Raw genomic sequence first — 20,123 nt, 5'->3', positions numbered from 1 at the left:
TATATATATATTCAGTATTAAATCTAATTTCAACATATTTTATACAGAATGCTATATAAAATATGTGTATGTGCATCTTTATTTCAGCTTGTTCTCTTCTAATGTCTTTGTAATTTTAATTGAATAATATCTTTTTAGAAGAATATAACAAATAGCCAATTATACAATATATTAAGAAACTTAATTTATTTGCTATGTACAATAATTATGTCAGAAACATCTATCACTAAATGATATATTACATCAATATAATATCCTCTAGTTCAATTTTTTATGAAATTAATCCCAATTGTAAGCTTTTCCTGGAGTAAGATATTTTTCTTCAGCTGGAGACTCATTCCTAAAAGTTTTAAGGAATATGTATCAATATATAAAAAAAGAGTTTTCTTTTTTTTTATGAATTATTTTTCCAAAATTATTCTACTAAATATTTACATAATATGTCTTGCACAAAGTATACATGTTTCAAAAATATATACATTAATTTTGCTTTCTTTAACTAAATTTAAATGGTGAATATAATATACTTACTCTGTGCCAATCTGCTTTGATCCACTAATCAACAATGGTGGTTCAACTTCCCGTCTCGCGTCTCGACTGTAATAATAAATCTGAGAGGTCTTATGATATGGACCTCCTGGTATCTGTGGTGGAGGTTGAGTACGCGCTGCTTGTTCATCAGCAAATCTAATTGCTATCACAATTTTCTTCTGTAACACATAAACAAAATGAAATGTTATCTGAAGTTTTAAAACTTCTAAAACTATATTTTTGTATCAAGAAAAAACGCAAGTTTAAAATAAGGTTGAAAATAAGGGAAACTAATTTAAATACAATATATTTTTCCTGAAAATATTTGCTTCACTCAATTTCTGCAAATTAAATTCAATTTTTTTGATAAAGATATATAACTTCAAAATAAAACATTAATTGTTTTAAGGATGTTTTGTAGCTATTTTCAAAATATTGAGAATTTGATGAAAATTGTACAGAATGTCCTTACATATGTTTAGAATCTTCAGTACAATTTTTAAATCGTTCACTGAAACGTTCACAAGTTATAAGGATTTTAATTTGCACTGAATTAACATGTGTTTTTATGAGAAACGTATAACCACATCGATTCAAATGACAAAAACACATGGAAATAATATTCAGAATTTGTTTAAAATTTGCAAAAGTTTAGATGCAGAGGAAATATTTGGTCAAATAATATTATACAAATACTAACTGGTTAAAAAGATATTAAATATAATTCAATGAAATTAGCCATGTATCTGTCACAAGGCGAAATTCTCTGCCAAAAGTTAATCATTTCGATTAACAAAATTCGGAATATTTCAGCAAAAACGCAACAAATATTAAAAAATACATCTCTGATCAAATTGTAATATTCCACACAATTTCTTACTCAAAATACCAAAAATAGATATTCGTCAATATTAATTTTCAGCTACTTTTTGCTGGAATTGTACATACAAAACATCCTTAAAATAAATGACTCATTTTATCCGGAAAATCTTTTTGATATTAATAAATCAAATACCAATATAATTTGTAGCAAGTAAACATATAAAAAAAAACATTATATAATTGGAGTAAATGTCATACTTACACCACGGACTAAATCTCGAAACATTTGTAGCAGTGGTCCAACATTCCTGTGTGCAACCGGGCCCGACATGCTTTTCTGAATAAATTAATATATAATTAATTTCTGAATAAATTAACCGATTTATATTGACAAATAATTAAATCTAACACAATATTTATTGCAATCGGAGAGAAGACGACTCGCAGGTTAGAAAATTTTTTACTCCTGTCCTGATTGGTCAATCAAACACTTCAAAGTATCTAGAACATCTTCTCTGCCTTTCCAGTTCAATGGCGCGAAATAAATAAGTTGATCAGTAACGCCATCTGAACTTCTATCTCGCTTACTCTTTCATATTTGATTCCCCTCACTCTCTCTCTCTCTCTCTCTCTCTAGCTCATTGACACATGCAATATATATAAATAACTCAAAACTCTACAAACAAAATACAATTGATTAAAAAAAAAATTATTTTATAATACATACCGATTAGTTAATTAAATAATTAATTAAAAATTGATTCTAAACTAACAAACGAAAATGATTGCACTACAATAATTTACAAATGAAAATGAACCATCGATTTCATAATTTATTTTTTAAAAATAGTGTTAGTGTCGGCTAACATCATACGAATAATATATGTGATCACGCGTCAATTTGGCAGAAACGGTATTAGTTGCAACAGAAAAAAAGCGATTGAAGAAGAGAAATATGCGTAGCGTTCGTGACAAATGTCTACCAACGATTCACACGACTTTGAAAAAAATGGGGTGGAACAAACAGGAAGAATAGCGAGAGAGAACAACATATGGTTGACATTTGCATGTGGTAGATAAGAGAACATATGTGAGGCAAATATATTGCGAACGAAAGAATCCCATCGACGGTGTTTTTATCGCAATCGAAAGTAATATATAAAGGTAATTTCATTTTAATACCGCTCGAAAACCAACGAAACAATCCATGATAGGTTAGACTCTCAAAGCTTGACATTTAATTATATTAATGTTATATTATATTAATGACAGCTCTATATTACAGTAAGAATTATAACAGTTAAATGTACTATGTTTAATTATTATTTGCAGCAAATTATGTGTGGACTTGCATAAGTGATTTCGTTTGTCATCTGAAGATTGTTATTGTCATTGTCACGTTAAGAGTATGTCTGCCAATATGTTAACAGAGCAGAACGTAATTATGGAATTTACTGACTCCAGTGATACAGTACCGATTGGTTTTATCACCACCGATGATGGTCATACACTTTTCGCAATGGGTGGTAAGAGAACAATAATATTTAATATATTAAAGCATGAATAATTAGCAAAAATACAGAGTTATATATTAAGAGTTTATTTTAATAGATATCTCCTATGTTTCTCTTTGTATATATAATAATTAAAGATTTTTAAATTAGTCTATATATATATATATATATATATATATATATATATAGTTAGTTTAAAGATCATTAAAAATATAATTTTTTTCTAGAACATGAAGATGGTACATGGGAAATCATGACGACCCCTATTACATTAATGCCACAAAATAATATAATGTCTTCAGCACTGATAAAAACTGTAGATGGAAACTTTGTATTACATTCGGTATGTGTACTTAAAGCACCTTAAAAAAATTAAATTGTAAACACAGTTTTTTTATTGATTTAATTATTTAATGTAATAAATTAATTTTTGTTTTAGCCTATTTTTCAATTAAATGTAGAAGGTTCATCAGGAACTGTAATGCAACAAGTAAACCTACTTCCAATACAACAGAATGCGTCTATGATTACGGAGCAATTGAAAGTAGTACAGAATGTAAATGAATGTGCAATTACAGAGCCTTTGTCTATCAGAGAAGATAGCAGCATATTACTAAATAAAGAGGAGAATTGTAAGAGGCAAACAGAGGGGCAAACAACAATTGACAATTATCTTAAAAATAAATCTATATCTACAGCTGTACATAAAAAGTCTCCAGGGAGACCAAAAAAGACTGAGGTAATATTAAAAATATTTTTATATTAGAAATTTTCATTTTATTATAAAATGTGCTTACACAATTATTACAAAAAAGAGTCACATTGTATAATAAAATAAATTCAATATTTATATATTTTTTAGAAATTTACATAATTTCATAGTTAAAAATTTTCAATCTAGAAAAATCACACATATATTATTATATCTGTTGCAGAATACACAATCTTTGAAATGTGATATATGTGGACAAGAATTTACTAAACAAATGTTATACCGTAGACATATGGAAAATCATGCCGAAGAAAAACCGCACAGATGCCCAAAGTGCCCAGCATCTTTTAATATTCCTGTAAGTTCTTTTGCTATTTTTCTTATTGATAAAAAGAAAAATATATCAGAAACAACTAATAAGCTGTAAAACAGTTACAATTTTGTCATAAATTTATTCAATCATTGATTAATCTTTTATAAAAATAGATTAACAATAGTGAAAATTGCTTCTCATTTAATCTTTAATACAATAGTCGGATTCAATTTAGTAACTCTGTACAATGGCATCATTGCAGACAAATTTCACGCTTCATATGGCAACGCATAATATCGGCGACCCGAAATGTCCCGAATGTGGTAGGAAATACACTAGAATGGCGAGTCTCAAATCTCATATGCTGCTACATGTGAAGGAGGAGAATCTTTTCTGCACGGAATGTGAAGACGCCTTTTCAACAAAAGTAAGTAATTATAATATTTATAATTAAAATATTAAAAATATTTATTTTATATAAAATTTCATATACACATCATTTTTATATACACATGAAATTTTTTTCTGCATTTAAAATAATGTAGGACTTTTAAAATAATGTAGGACTTTTTAAAGATTTAATATTTCTGTGTTTAATCTTTATAAATGACATACAAAATGTATCACAGACTATACATTATTTCAAGACTAATTTTTGAAATATTACCTGGCACTTTTTTAAAACAAACTTTATATGCACATATGTTATTATGCTACATAAGATCAATTTATTAATATTCTGTCACGTTCACAGATTATTTTATCGATAACATTGATTATTGTGAATATACAGTGTTTGTGTATATATACAAGGTGTATCTTAAAAAGCTCCCACTAAGCAAATAGCGTTATTCCTGATTAAAAACCGAGTCGAAAAGTCCTGAACCATTTTTTTTCCAAGATTCATTAAATAATTAATCAGATTTAAGTATTAAAAAGATTTCTGAAAAGATGAATTGTTTAAAAATTAACACAAAACAGTTTATTTTTTTGCTTATCCAAATTTTCATATGTTGATAACGAGGAAGTTTGTCTTTTTATTGACGCAACTTTACTCATTAATTACTGCTTTATTAAGCATTATGGAAAAAAATGGTTCAGGACTTTTCGACTCGGTTTTTAATCAAGAATAACGCTATTTACTTAGTGGGACTTTTTAAGATACACCCTGTATATATATATATATATATATATATATATATATATATATAGAGAGAGAGAGAGAGAGAGAGAGAGAGAGAGAGAGAGAGAGAGTGCGTGTGTGTGTGTGTGTGTTATTACCTGTAACATTAAAGGCTAAAGGCTGTTGGCTGTTTTATCTCATATTTGTTCATTCCGCAATTGAGCCTCATGTTTCGAATTGATTTCATTCGAATTGAAGTGAATCAAGCGCTCATAAATCCCGTTCGATAACAAGCAAATTTTAATTACTTATTTAACATAAATTTTATAAAAAATATTGTAATTTGTTTGAGATGACATTTACCATATAGCAATTCTATTCATATTAAATAATTGCGGGATAGGATCTATATGTATTTATTGTATAACGAAGAAGAGAGAGAGAGAGAGAGAGAGAGAGAGAGATAACATATAAATAAAATTTAATTATGCTAATGCAATGTGGATATAACTCGATATAAGAGACGAATCTTGATTTTTTACTCCGTTCAATCAAAGGTCGATCTTGGCGACCCGTGACGACTTATCTATTCGCCGTTTGCTGACCAAAATTAAACGATCATAGAGAAGAAGATAGGCACCAGTGATTCTCTTCGTTTCGTCATGTCCTCGTAACTGACTGCAGTCGAATAAACGGAGGAGATGGATTTAATAATTCTCTCGAATGCGCGCGCGCGCGCTCTCAAAGACTAAGAGAGGACATTATCTCATAGCGTCATCAAAGTATATCCGCAATAATTAGCCTTGCAATACTTTGCAAGCGATGATTATTCAGGCGCTTCGTCTTTAATATGTATTTATAGACGTATCTATATTAATTAAGAATTAAATAGGAATGAAATTAATGAGTCATTCGAGATAGCACATGTTTTCGATTGTGCATTTGTTATTGATTTCGAATTGAAAAAGAGTGTACGTTTTTCAGAATGCAGAAAAAAATGTCTTTGATGTAATATTGAGATTCCGGAGTGACTTTCCGAGCTTGCAGAGATAATAAAAAATCGATTAGGATCACTCGCAACGCGACATGGATTAATAAAACATGGGAAAATAGCAACAGCTGTATTAATGCCACAAATTACGCAACCGAATCGCATGATCTCATACAGATCTCCCTCGATTGCTCTCGCATTTGACCGCCGACACGCGCCGTACGCCCACATGTACGCATGTAACGATGAGATATGAAACAGACTCTAGGAAACGCATCGTCTCATTTGGCCGCATTTGAACAGACATTAAGAAGAACGAAAATCTATGAATGGCAGAAATCATAGCCAGAAATGTTTTGAAACACTAAATTACACGCGCTTGAATATTATAATTTTAACCAGAAAGGAAAAAATCATTCTTTTAAAGGTAATTTTTCAAGAATATGATTTAAAAATTTATTTTTGAGGAAAAAGAGAAATAGAAAATATTTCAAGAATAAAATAAATTAAAATAGAAAATATTTGAATTATTTAATTTAAAAAAAAAATATTAAGAAAAAAATGTAAAAATTTGAGAGATAAATACAAAAAAAGTGTACATTTAAAAGAATTATTTCAAGAATGAAGAGAAAGATTAGAGAAGAATGCAAAAATAATAAAGTTTTATCTAAAAATAGTACAAACTTTTGATCTTCAAGTTCAATTTTGAAGTTATATGGAAATGTTATAAACTGTGGGTGTAATTTAATTTATATATTGTGATATTTTGGGCGAATCTGAGAGTATAACAACTCACGGAGAGAGAGTCGATTATGATGATGATGAGTATGAGGAGTATTTGAACGACGACGTAAGCGATACTTTCGGTTTGTAGTCGCTTCATCAGTGAGCGGCGAGTACTCGTGAAGTGCACATGCTCGCGCTTGTCATCTCATATCTCTTCAAACGAAATGTACGGTTTCGCCAAAGTCGAAGGACGCTGCATATGTGTCACTAGTGTGTCGCGAGAATTCATATTCGTTAAAGTACTCATAGTCATTTTAATTTTTTCTCTTTAATTTAATTGATGATAGGAAACGTGATATGTTAATTAATTAAATTATAATCACTTTCAAGACTTTATATTGTCACTATCTATATTATACTTCACCGTTATTGTTTTTACGTGAACCTCTTGCTAGGATTCATCGCTGAAGAAATAAACGAATCGAGATAATAAACAATTTACATAAACATCATTTCTCTACAGGACTATTTGATAATTAATGCTACAAATTCTAAATTACAATTGCGTGATATTTTATATTTAAATGTTGGAAAGAATTTTTCCTTTCGGAACAGAGGCAGTCTTCTTGGCAGTTTTTACGCCTGCTCCTTCATATATTTGTATATTTTCTCTGTCGTCGGATTTGAAAGCTTTTCGAGGAACTCCGCTTGTCTTCTCTGGGGGAGAAGGACTAAGATTCGTGATAGAAATTGTGCAGATGATGTTTCTTGCTGGTACACGGTGTGACATGATGTGAAACGAAATGTATAGGAAGAAGAAATGAGCATAAATAATTAACGTGCGTTTGTTACGTAGGTGGAGCAGATGCCTCTTGGATTGAGAGTCTACGGTGAATACGTACAGGTGAAGGATAACGAACGTAAAACGTGACTCTGTGAAAGAAGTACAGTGGAGGAGAAGAAAGAAATTTCACCGAACGGAATAAAAACGTCGACAATGCGACCGGCGTTGATAAGAACCGAACCGTTGAACTTTACCAGGAAGAGCGAGGATATAGTCGCCGATAACTCGCTATTATTAGTAACATAATAATCCTGAGAAAATACAATTCTTCGGATATTTTGTCCAAATCGTTCCCAAGCGATATTTAAATCGCAATCGTGATATTAAAATATAATCGATAAATGTCATACTTGGTGCGTATGTGTGCCACTATAAAATAGATCAAGTTTTTTCTTGGAAGACTTAGTTTAGCTCACTGATCTTTTGCGGAGGCGCCTGTTTACGCACGCAAGTAATAATAATCTGACAGCGCAGCGCGTGTAAGAACACATTGAAGAAGACGGAGATCAGAAAAAAGCACTCGACGAAATCTGGTGACGACATTACGGGGTGAAAGAAAAACAGCTATTTGATACCCGAGGCTATATTACCGATTTGTTATAGTGCAATGATTTTTGCTGTCTCGATTATCTTCACTTCCAACTGCTGAAAGAAAAGAGAATCGCCGATTTTTCACAAAATTTCTATGAAACCGTCCTTTTCACCGTCCAAAATTCTTCAAAGTTAATTCTAATCCGATTGTCCTATATAATTGTTTTGTATATAAGAAGGATTTAAGGATTGTGAAAAAAACAGAAAGTGTGGAAAAATATTATTTCGAGTAGTTGGCGACTCGATAAGAATGCTGTCCTCGGTGGTGAGCGGTATATCGAAGCCGGAGGTCGTTTCCTGGATCGTCCGACGTGATTAGATGTTCTGCGTTCTTTGGATGTGCTTCGATAGAAGAAATCTTACAGCAAAAACCGCCGATTCGATCCAGATTTTTTTAATCTTATAAATGTTACACTGGTACGTGGAGTAAAATCTAGAGCTATACGAAGATTAGAAGAAAAGAAATAATGTTTGCCGAAATGATTTATTTCGAGAAACTTTAGACTTTCGATGTGCAAATTGCAGACAAGATTTAAATCATTGAAAGAAAAGCTTCATTATTCTTTCTTTTCATTATTCTCATTCTTTGTTTATCATAAAATCTTATACACAGAAAAAAAATAAATGCCAAATCAAAACTTATATACTTAAACTAACGCGTTCATTGTTTCGTATATACGCAACAATTTATAATCTTCTTAGAAAGAATTTAATAATTTTAAATTTCAACAATATTATAGTCTTATTTTAATATTGTAATTGTCGTCTCAAGAATATATAATTATTTAATTCTACTTTAAAAAAAATTATAATCTTTGATTTAAAAATGTTATTTTCTATCCAACATTGTTTCTTTTCCATTGAAGAAAATTAAATCTTAAATCATAAGAATATACTTTTCTTGATTCAACTATATAAAATGGCTTCATTCAAGTAAGCAGTTATTCAAACAATTATATTTTTCTTTAATTAACGCAATATAATCTCGTTTCAAGATTTCCATGTTAAAGCTAAATATATCTTCAAAATAAGAATGTCCTTTTTTTCTGTGTAGAGAGCTATGTCTAAAGTTTACTTATGCAGATTGCCGACTCGTATGGTGTTTGTCGGCAGCATCTGAAGAATCCGAGATGCGAGCAACGTGTCTCTCGCTGGCTGACCGAAATCTTATCGTCGCAGCAGAAGCATCGCGAGAAAGGGAAAGCGAAATTCGAGAGGAGGGAAACGCACGAGGAAGAGGAGAAGGAAGAGACGAGAAGTTGCGTAGGACGATCAAGCGGAAGAGGAAAAGGACTACGGTGGCCTGCAGGCGGAAGAGAGAGGAGATGACGGAGAGGAAGAGCGGCCGACTTTGGGAAGATCAATCGGCGCGCGGGGAGGAAGCTGCTGGACCGCGAGCGGCATACGTGCCGGAAAAAGTGCAATGTCCTCCTTTGGAGGCGTGATACTGGTCGCGGCGGGAATTAAGAAGCCTCTCGGCGCAATCTCGACGATCTCGAGACTCGTCTTCAAGAACTCGACCTGCAAGAAGAGAGAAAAAGGGAGGAGAGAAGAGAATTTATTATATTGCACTGAGATATTAAATCCGCTAAAGAAAGATAGAAAAAAATAGGAAGGGAAGGAAACAATGATAGGAAAAGATAGAGGAGAAGAATAGAAAGAAAATTTCCTTTTATATATTTATTACGCGAATGATCAGAAAAGAGGAATAAAGAGAATAACAAAAAAAGAATAGAGAGAAAAGAAGAAAGCAGAAAGTGAAACTCCAGCTTTTGCAGTCTGTTTGTCGCACGATCACGTGAAGGCTACGTAATAAAGCTCTGTATAATTTATTACGCACGCTAATTATAATTGCTATATTCGATCCACGAAAGCGAGTAGAATTCTCGAAGACGAGTGCTTTATCTGATCTCTAAATTATATTTTTCTTCTTTTTTCTTTTTATTTTTTATCGATAGAAGACAATAAGAGACACAAGTCATACAGGCGCGAGCAATGATTTAATTTACTATCGACACGCGATAGTGATAAGTCGAATTTTGTGTTCAATATTTTGTGTTCCTTCGTTCTTTATCATCAAGAAAAAAAAACGACACTTTTTCGAGACGAAACGATCGATAGTCGCGATAATTCGCGGTGGGTCACCGCGTTGTGTTCAATCCCTTGTGTTCGTCCTACTTTTTGCTCCAAGCACTGCCATATAAGTACTCACTGCCCACTGGTGCGTATTACTTTATGTTACACGACATAATCCGTGCCGTCTTCCGATATGTCGCTTGCCGTCGACTGCCTGAATTTCGCGCTTCTCTTCATCTGCACGCGCGTGTTCCATCTTGCTCTTGGAATCAGCGCTCAGTATTATAAGGTATATCAATTTCAATAATCCCTACAATTATTATACCCACAAGGAACTCGAAATGAAAAGAGATATTATACTTTATAAAGAATGTCATGTATATAATTTAAGATAATTAAAATAAAAAATATTTTAAACTAATTTTATTTTGTACATACATACATACATGTACACACATGTACACATAATTAGAAAAACACACACACACACATATATATGTAATATAATATATAAAATAATATAAAATATAATATTATATATATATATATATAATTTTAATTAAAATATAATATTTTATATATATATATATATATATATATATATAATTTTAATTAAAATATAATATTTTATATATATATATATATATATATATATATTAAAATATATAATGTATATTTAATTACTATGCAGATTTTATTAAAAATAATTGTTTTAATAATTTTTTTAGGCTCAACTGGATGCGCATTTGAAGCTTCATGGAGAAAAGTGGGCAAATGAGGATGTTGGTGTACGAAAGTGTAAATTATGCAACAAGCAATTCACGCAACCAGCTCTCTACCGAATGCACATTCGCGAACATTATAGGGTGAGTAGGAAAAACTTATCGAGTGTCATAAGCTGTTCGATAAGCGGATCAATAACATTGGCAATGTTTCATAAATTATTCTCCTTTTTATCGGTCTTTTTTAACATAAAACTGCGGTAATGATTTTTTTATCTTTTTTCCCTTGAAAAGAATGTGCTCCTGTATGCTTCTAATAAACAGCTTTGCTCTCCGGGGGTCTTATCGCTTATTTCGTTTATTTCTCCACAGCTACAGACGAAGATAGTAAAGCAAACTAAGAGAGGAACGAAACATAAAACAATGTATAAATGTACCATATGTTTGAAGAATTTTCAAAAACCGAGCCAATTGATGCGACATATCAGAGTGCATACTGGAGAGAAACCATTTAAGGTAAATGCTTTTTATCTGCATATATGAAACAAATTGCTTATTGCATTTACTTGCATATAAAACAACATGATTTGAACAAATGATCGTTTTACGTGTTTTTACGTTTTATGTTTTTATTTGTGCAGTGCACCCTTTGCACCAAGGCATTCACGCAAAAAAGTTCGCTACAAATTCACGCGCGGCAACACAACGGTATCCGACCGCACAGCTGCAGCCTCTGCAGTGCCAAATTTGGCCAGAAAGGTTCGAAAATTTGCGATCAATATAATAATGTAATAATACATATTACATATAATAATATAATAATATTATATTATTAATGTAATGCGTCGGAAACGTGATAAAAAAATTGTTCTACATCGATAGTACACAGAGAAAAATGTATACTGTATTCAAGTAAATATTATTTATTTTAAGTATATCATAAGTTTGTATATCCGCAAATATATCATAAGTTTACCACAAGCATGAAATTTAATTGAATATATTCTGAATTTTAGTAAGTGCAGTAATTTAGTCAAGAATATTAAATTAAAACAAAAATTTGGTTTGCTTACTACAAGAGTTGACGTAAAGTAAGTTTGATTTTTCTTTGATACAACTTTACAATATTCTTGAAGAGAAAATAAATTCTTCTTTTGAGTACATGATAATGATTTTCTAACACTTGTGATGAATATATTTTAAGATTATTATCAAGAATATATTCTTTATTGAAGAAAACTATTACTTAAGAAAAGAAAAATAAACTGAGTAATCGCTTTTCTTGGCAGTAGATTGATATTTTTCTCTGTGTAGTTATTCCATATCCATTGAAGATTTTTTTACTTCTATTCTTCAATTTTTCAGGAAACCTAAAAGCACATATACTCAGAGTACATAATGCGCCAGAAGGTGAGCCCACGTACGCCTGCTCTTATTGCTCTTGCATTTTCAAGAAGCTGGGCAGTTTAAACGGCCACATAAAGCGAGTACATTCTAATCCAGAGGAGGTAAGCAGAGATATTTCGCTTGTTCTGCGTTAGAATGATTCGGATGAAGAAACATGATACTTGTTTAGGAATCTGCCGATAAATCCTCGGCAGTTAATTCTGCTATCTCTTCGGAAGCTGACATGCGTGCGACAGTTGATAGCGTTATATCGCAGTTGGCGTCTTTGGAAGCCGTCGTAAATAATACCGCAGATTCCGGGACGCTGAATGCAGAGCAGAACGATATCCTTCAACAGGCGTTGAAAAATAGTGGTTTGCCGAATAAGAATGAAGTTGTTTCGAAAGGTAATTTTCTCTATGTCTTTCATACTCTTCATTCATTACGAAATGAACTATATCTAATGTTTTTTTACTCGCAACAGAAATCGCAGAACCGAAAAAGACGGATTCACCAACAACGTATGTCACATTGTTGGACAAGACTGCTGGCAATACTTCAAGGTAATTCTCTTTATTCTGCGTGAAAATATAAAATCATGACCGAAAGTAGATCTGCAATTTTAAAAATTTGATGATGTAAAAATATAGATAATAACTATTAAATGCGATAAAAAACACTATGTATGCTATTGTATGTTAGAAAATTAATAAAACTTTATTTGTAGGAAATACCATGCCATAAAACAACGCTGCATAGGAAACGTACGGTGGTATGTATGTTCGTTTTGCCCGAAAGAATTCAAAAAACCATCTGACTTAATACGACATTTGCGAGTGCACACGCAGGAAAAGCCCTTCAAGGTAGATAGATTTTTCGTTCATTTCCAGCTAAAAAGGACATGAGAGGACAAAAAATAATGAAGTCATTCTATGTCTTTCAGTGTATGTATTGCGTGCGTTCCTTCGCGCTAAAATCGACAATGATAGCGCACGAGCGAACTCATACCGGAGTAAAGAAATATGCTTGCACCTCCTGCAACAAAACCTTCGCTTGTCATAGTAGTCTTACTTCTCACACAAGGTAAGCTTCTTCGATGCATATAATATAATCTGACTTATTTTAAAATATAACTAAATTTTTATACATGTATTTATAATTTTTATTTTATTCTCTTTTTACTGTTATTTTTTAATCTTCCTTTACTTATTGCATATTTTTCTTTTGTTCTTTTCTGACATAAGCATCATAAGATACTTATATTTATTTGTATATCCTATATAAAACATTATCAATATTTAGTGAAAATTTATTTTTCTTTTCAGATTACATATGAAACCACATAAATGCAGTATCTGCAGTAAATTATTCAACTCCAGCATCATCCTGAAAAATCATATGAAATGTCATATGCGCGAGAAACCCAAAATATCTCCAGAGGCAGAAAGTCTAGTATCGCAAGTAGTACTACAGGAACCACTTGTTATCAGTGATGCCGGTAACAAGATTAGCTTTGCCCAAGTGCAGTCGAAGCAAAAGCAATTGTACGAGAATGCCGGCGCGACCAGGCCACATGAGTGTTGGGTCTGTCATGCTGCATTTAGAAAAGTCAGCCATTTGAAGCAACATCATCGTAGACACACGGGCGAACGTCCTTACAAATGCTCTAAATGCGACAGGTTTGAAATTTTTTACTTAATCACAGATTAATTACAAAGATCTTCTCTCCAGACCGTTAACAAAAATTTTTATGGTGTCGTTTTTACAGGAGATTTACATCAAACAGTGTCCTGAAATCTCATTTGCATACGCACGATGATGCGAGGCCATACAGTTGTTCAATATGCAATACAAAATTCTCCACACAAAGCAGCATGAAGAGACATTTGGTCACACATAGCAACAAAAGGCCATTTATGTGTCCATATTGTCATAAAACGTTTAAGACGTACGTCAATTGTCGAAAACACATAAAAAGACACAAGCATGAACTGGTGCAACGGGTACATATTTAATCATCGTAAAAAACTTATCGATAAAACGTATTAAAGTATTAAAGTTTTATCTATGTTATAACTAAACAGCAATTGGAGGAACAAAAGACGCAAGAGCAGAAGGAACAACAGCCTTTGAGAGAAAATAAAGAGGCTGGCTCGGCAGCTCTACCGGAAATTACTCTTGCCGAAGATATGGAAGTATCGTTTCAACCGCAAATGGCGCCAGATTTCACGCAGGCCTTTTCTGATCAATTTCAAAATATCAATGCAGAAAAGGATAAGTCCTTCTTATTGACAAATAACACGACAGCGGTAACAAACCGTATGTTTTCCAATAAATATAAAATATACATTACATTTTGAAAAAAAGTGAATTATATATATTTATATATGATTATATCTTTCAGAAAATTTATCTGTTGACACAACTAATTTAGGAACTTCGCAAACTTTACATGCCGATGAAACTGGCACTATTACGTTGTCTCATTACTCTGGGGATCAAACTCTCACAGCGGTACATAACTTTAATAATTTTAAAAGATGTGCATAAACATTATAATATAAAGAAAAAAGAATAACATTGGTAAAAAATTTTGTAGGAAAGCATACGAGAGATCGAGGAGACACTGAATCAACAGCTGTTTAATATTGACATGAATCTTGGACTGGCAAACAATCTACCAAAGCAGATAGACGAGACGAATACGAGTTCTCTCAATTCCAGAGAACAGCCAGTGCTCAATATAATTTATGAACATAACAAAAATCTAGATTCATCTGGCAATACTATATTCACGTCGCAATTCGATTCATTTGATATGAGCCAGATTACATTACAGGTAAATGCACTTTCTACGTCAGAAAACATGATTCTATCTGAGATTTTATCTATGATTCTATGATTTTATAACTAAAATATCAACAACAAAACATGTGTGTACACTTTATTTCTCTGATTATTTCTTTATATAAATACTAATAATCTTAATAATAATAAATATTAATAATCTTAAAATAATAAATATTAATAATTCTTTATATAAATATTAATAATATTAATAAAATATTAATATTAATAAATTTTGAAATATAAATTTCAATAATCATTTTTGTAGACGGACAGTGAGATGGACATTGGTTTGAATCCGACCAACACGACGAGCATGTCTGATATTTTGTCGAAATCCATAGAAGGAGGCAATAAACAGCGAGAAGAACAACGAGCTATTCCAGTTACTACAGTTGATAGTATAGACCCTTCTGCAATTACGAAGAACGCTCATTTGATGGTAATAAATCCTAAGGATAATTGTTCGGAATTAGTAAATCTTTCGCAAGTATGTCCATCGAAATATTCAAAAGTTATTGCGAAAACGGATACTACAAACGGTTTGCTCGAAATGCAAAGCACGACTGAACCTGAAAGAATGCCACAGAAAAGTAATGTTATATCATGTGAGAGTGAACGAAATTCTTTATTCATGTAAGTCCTTCTATTTTATACGTGAAATTGAGTTATTAGCGAGCAATTAAAAAAAAGATACTTGTAGGAAGAACTTCCAAAGTCCAATGCAGCCGGAGACACTCATTTCTTCTGGAACGAATAGGTCGGCCAAAATATCAGAATACAATAATTTGTTAGAATGCCACATATGCCATCGTAATGATTTCACGGCAGAAAGATTAAAGGTAATTTTCCGAATATTTATACAATGGTTATACATTTATACAATGATAATATTAAATATTTGTGTGTGCAATCTAAATCTATAATTATAATAAAACCTATTTATTCAATAAAATTAACATAATTTGTAGGAACATTTAGAATCTCATTGTGGTTCCAAACTGTACGAATGTCCAAAGTGTTCTCAGCGATTCCATACGAATGGTGGTCTCAGCAGACACACAAAAAGACTGCATACAGAGTAAGCAATTTAAGTAGAACATTTAAGTAGAACAATAAGTGTATCTACTAATTTTTATTAATAATTTTTATTAATTTTCTATTATTAATTTTCATTAATGAAATTATTTTAAATATTAATTTAAATATTTATCATTAAATTATTTAAATTTAATGTCTTAAAAAATCTTATAAAGTCTTATAAATGTCTTATAAAGTCTTAAAAAATTATTTATATTTAAATTACATAAATAAATTCATATAAAAAATTAACTATTTTATTTATTTTTTTTACTTTTTTTTTTCTTCTATCTTCTTTTTTCTTTTCTCTCATCAAACCTTAATTCTTTTACGTATTTTATTTTTACTAATCCTGTTTTCTCTCATCAAATCTTAATTGTTTTATCTCTCAAACTCATTTCAGTAGAAAATCTAAAAATCTAGTTTTATATGTCATAGGCTGAAATGTACAACTTGTAAGAAAGTATTGGACAACAAATCACAATTGAAACATCACAGCAAAATGCATAGCGGAGTTTTGAAAGTTGTACGCGTGGAATCGAACGAGAAGGAAACGATTTCCTCCAGTTCTCGTCTTCCGTCAATAATGACACTAGATGTCCCAGTAAATCCGGACTCGTCGGTATCTGAGAAGGTATTGATGGACGCGGTTGCCGAGAGAAAATCCATGGATCGCGTGGACGTGAGTACACGTAATATTTTCATCACTTTTTAAAATATTTTTTACACTTGTATCAAATGGCATTTGATCGTTCAGGAAAACGCGGGGAAAAAAGAAACGAAAGAATATACGAATAAATGCAAGTACTGTCCAAAAACCTTCCGGAAGCCGAGTGATCTTATTAGGCATATTCGCACGCACACGGGCGAGCGACCGTACAAGTGCGATCACTGCAGCAAGAGCTTTGCAGTTAAGTGTACTCTGGACTCGCATATGAAGGTTCACACGGGCAAGAAGACATTCTGCTGTCATGTTTGCAACAGCATGTTTGCTACGAAGGGCAGTTTGAAGGTCCACATGCGACTGCATACAGGTGAGTAATTTAATAAATATGTATAACAAAGTGATATATAATGTAATTAAAAGAGGTAAGAGAAAGGATCTTTGCTTAAAATTAAATTTCTTTTAAATTTAATATTTAATTCTTTTTTTAATTTATATACTTTGCTTCTCTTCTTTAAAAAAAAATAACATTTAATAATATTATAACATTTATAATCATTTCTAAAATATAACAGTTTCATCGTTGCCACATTTTTCTGTAACGATAGCTTAATCTTTATTTCAAAATTTATATTTGCATATAAATTAGAATCAAAAAATAAGTTATCGATTTAAAATTTTTAAATGTTATAATTATACTGGGTGTTAAAAAAAAAAGTCTGGACATGATCGAATATCTCGATAAAGAAGAGTTTTACTAGAAAGTGTTTCAGACAAAAGTTGTATGGCTTCGAGGGGAACATAACATGGTATCATTGGTTTGACCTTGAAGAGTTATTTGAAGGACACATGAAGATCCCTTCAATTTCTTAAATGGAACTTACTTTTTCTCATTACATATTCTTGTAGCTTATATCGAGAGCTTTCCAAAACACTATATAATAAAGTATTTTTTCATTGAGTATTTTTCAAGTTATGAGGCTTAAAGTAATATCTTAATTTTATATAAACCATAAAATATCTAATAAAATATTCATTTTTTAATTATCTTGTCTTAATACCTTTATGTACAAAATAATGAAAAGAATCGATTGGTGTAAAGAAAACATGTAGTTGTTTTTGAGAAAAAATATGTAATTTGCAATTAACAATTACATATTTTTTCTCAAAAACAACTACATGTTTTCTTTACACCAATCGATTCCTCTCATTATTTTGTAAAAATATTAAGGTAAGATAAATGAATATCTTGCTAGATATTTTATGGTTTATGTAAAATTAAGAAATGATTTCAAGCCTCATAACTCGAAAAGTATTCAATGAAAAAATACTTCATTATAGTGTTTTGAAAAAATCTTGAAATAAGCTATGAGAATATGCAAAAGTATATAGGGTATCCCATTTAAAAAGTTGGAGGTGACCTTCACGTGACTTTTAGGTGACTCTTCAAGATTAAACCAATGGTACCATGTTATGTCCCCCTCGAAGCCGTACAACTTTTGTCTGAAACACTTTCTAGTAAAACTCTTCCTTATCGAGATATTCGACCATGTCCAGACTTTTTTAACACCCAATACGTATACACGTGATATACATAAAACTCTTATTTAAAATTTGAATAAGTACAATAATTCGCGACAAATTTTCAGGTTCGAAGCCATTCAAGTGTCCCGTGTGCGACCTGCGATTTCGCACTTCGGGTCATAAAAAGGTGCATATGCAGAAGCATGCGAGAGAACATAAGGGCGGCGCGAAACGCAAGCCTAAACATCAAAAGATCGCGGCAGTGGCGGAAGCGGCGGCTAGCCTCGAAAGCATCGGTAACGATTCTCTGGACACATCGAGGACGACGACGGAGACCATGATCAACAGCGGTGAAATCGCGCCACCGCAGACTCTTGATTATTCCCCATTGGAGCACACTGAAATGAACCTTGGTGATACGAATCACCTGCCTAATCAAATCACGTTCAATCATACCGATGCGACAACGACGATTCTCAACAACAATTCCATGCTGTCATTAAACGACAGCAATGAACTGGTAGCGAACCTACAATTTCTATTAGCAAACGGTCTCGTTACCATCCAAACAGACGATACTATGCTGACGACGCAGCCAGGAGCAAACGGCGTCGCCGAAGTGCCAACCAACATGATCGAATTAGTCGGTACGAATCCCTTCCAGGAAACTTGCACTTTAGGTGACGCCAATCATCAGATAGTGATAACCAGCCAAGTGCCAAGCGAGACGACTACCACGAATGCGAACGATACAGCAATTATTCAGATGAACGATTGCTTGCCACCTGTTTCCATAGTACATGTACAGAATCAAGGTACAAACATTAGTGGCGAGGCATCCAAAACAAAGACGAGCGGTCAATCAGCAACGATAGCATGTAATAGTCGAGCGGTGACGACGGGAACAGCTAAAACCTCGACACAATCGTCACGAAAGGAGTGCGACATATGCGGCAAGACGTTTACGAAGCCATATCAAATGGAGCGGCACAAGCGTATCCATACAGGCGAACGGCCATACAAGTGTGAACAATGTGACAAGTCATTCGCGCAAAAGTTTACGTTGCAGCTACACCAGAAGCATCATACCGGCGACCGACCGTATCCTTGTCCGCACTGCAAGCAGTCGTTCACGCAGAAGTGCAATTTGCAGACTCATCTGAAACGCGTTCATCAATTGGTCACGCTCGACGTGAAGAAACTGAAAAACGGCCAGCAGATGCTAGGTACACTTCTGCAGGAAAATCAAGAAATGGACGCCAAATTGATGAATCTGGATGACATACTGGTGGTAGATTTTCTCAAATAAATAGTTAAGAGAGAAGAAGTTTCTTTTTCAAAGATACTCCTGTGCAAAGATTCGAGCAGAACGCGAATAGATATGAAAAATGTGCCGTAAATGAATTATCGATAATTAAATACTACGCTTCAAAATATCAAACAAACACGAACAAAGAAGTTTCGAGAGAATGTTAGATAAATAATTAAAGCTGTGATGAATGAGAGATATGTTCTATACATCGCTGATGTAATAACAAAATAGGTATATATTCGAAATGTAATGTAATACCGTTTAGCTAATTTATATTATATTGTTACGTTTTGTAATGCTAATCCGCATCGATGGAATCGTTGCATGTGTGTTCTTTTCATTTTA

At 32.3% G+C, this 20,123-nt stretch overlaps 2 protein-coding genes across 3 annotated transcripts; one reads left to right on the top strand and one right to left on the bottom strand.

Moving 5' to 3' along the window:
• Positions 1-169: 169 nt before the first annotated feature.
• On the bottom strand, positions 170-1,964 carry LOC105252963 (NADH dehydrogenase [ubiquinone] 1 alpha subcomplex subunit 7). Its single transcript, XM_011260670.3, has 4 exons — positions 1,763-1,964; positions 1,616-1,690; positions 532-710; positions 170-340 (listed from the first exon to the last, which is right to left on the bottom strand). Exons 2-4 carry the CDS (start codon positions 1,682-1,684, stop codon positions 280-282), a joined length of 309 nt encoding a protein of 102 aa, XP_011258972.1. The 5' UTR covers positions 1,685-1,690; positions 1,763-1,964; the 3' UTR covers positions 170-279.
• Positions 1,965-2,190: 226 nt separating this feature from the next.
• On the top strand, positions 2,191-19,817 carry LOC105252962 (zinc finger protein 236). Of its 2 annotated transcripts, XM_011260667.3 has the most exons (25): positions 2,191-2,517; positions 2,686-2,879; positions 3,095-3,210; positions 3,307-3,606; positions 3,803-3,937; positions 4,155-4,319; positions 10,972-11,109; positions 11,338-11,481; positions 11,607-11,724; positions 12,331-12,473; positions 12,542-12,758; positions 12,836-12,914; positions 13,079-13,214; positions 13,295-13,434; positions 13,677-14,030; positions 14,120-14,354; positions 14,436-14,670; positions 14,756-14,865; positions 14,951-15,190; positions 15,467-15,834; positions 15,902-16,040; positions 16,170-16,279; positions 16,717-16,960; positions 17,036-17,312; positions 18,592-19,817. In XM_011260667.3, the coding sequence occupies exons 2-25, from the start codon at positions 2,762-2,764 to the stop codon at positions 19,773-19,775; spliced, it is 5,445 nt and encodes a 1,814-aa protein (XP_011258969.1). In that variant the 5' UTR covers positions 2,191-2,517; positions 2,686-2,761; the 3' UTR covers positions 19,776-19,817. The 2 variants fall into 2 exon arrangements, with proteins under 2 accessions (XP_011258969.1, XP_011258970.1); XM_011260668.3 differs by lacking the exons at positions 2,191-2,517; positions 2,686-2,879; positions 3,095-3,210; ... (1 more) ...; positions 3,803-3,937; positions 4,155-4,319 and adding an exon at positions 9,495-10,532.
• Positions 19,818-20,123: the final 306 nt, after the last annotated feature.

Source organism: Camponotus floridanus, unplaced genomic scaffold (genome assembly GCF_003227725.1).
Source record: "Camponotus floridanus strain SB8 unplaced genomic scaffold, Cflo_v7.5 scaffold157, whole genome shotgun sequence".
Taxonomy (NCBI): Eukaryota; Metazoa; Arthropoda; class Insecta; order Hymenoptera; family Formicidae; genus Camponotus; species Camponotus floridanus.
The sequence above is the reverse complement of the archived record's forward strand: the minus strand, read 5'-3'. Positions and strand labels throughout refer to the sequence as shown.

Bases quoted from the DNA above. Each gene is read 5' to 3' on its own strand.
- LOC105252962 (XM_011260667.3), top strand. From the start codon at position 2,762: ATGTCTGCCAATATGTTAACAGAGCAGAACGTAATTATGGAATTTACT. The intron at 14,671-14,755 runs GTATGTTTTCCA...TATATCTTTCAG, and splicing joins CACGACAGCGGTAACAAACC to AAAATTTATCTGTTGACACA. The intron at 17,313-18,591 runs GTGAGTAATTTA...ACAAATTTTCAG, and splicing joins CCACATGCGACTGCATACAG to GTTCGAAGCCATTCAAGTGT.
- LOC105252963 (XM_011260670.3), bottom strand. From the start codon at position 1,684: ATGTCGGGCCCGGTTGCACACAGGAATGTTGGACCACTGCTACAAATG. The intron at 711-1,615 runs GTAAGTATGACA...TATGTGTTACAG, and splicing joins TTCGAGATTTAGTCCGTGGT to AAGAAAATTGTGATAGCAAT. The intron at 341-531 runs GTAAGTATATTA...TAAAACTTTTAG, and splicing joins TCAAAGCAGATTGGCACAGA to GAATGAGTCTCCAGCTGAAG.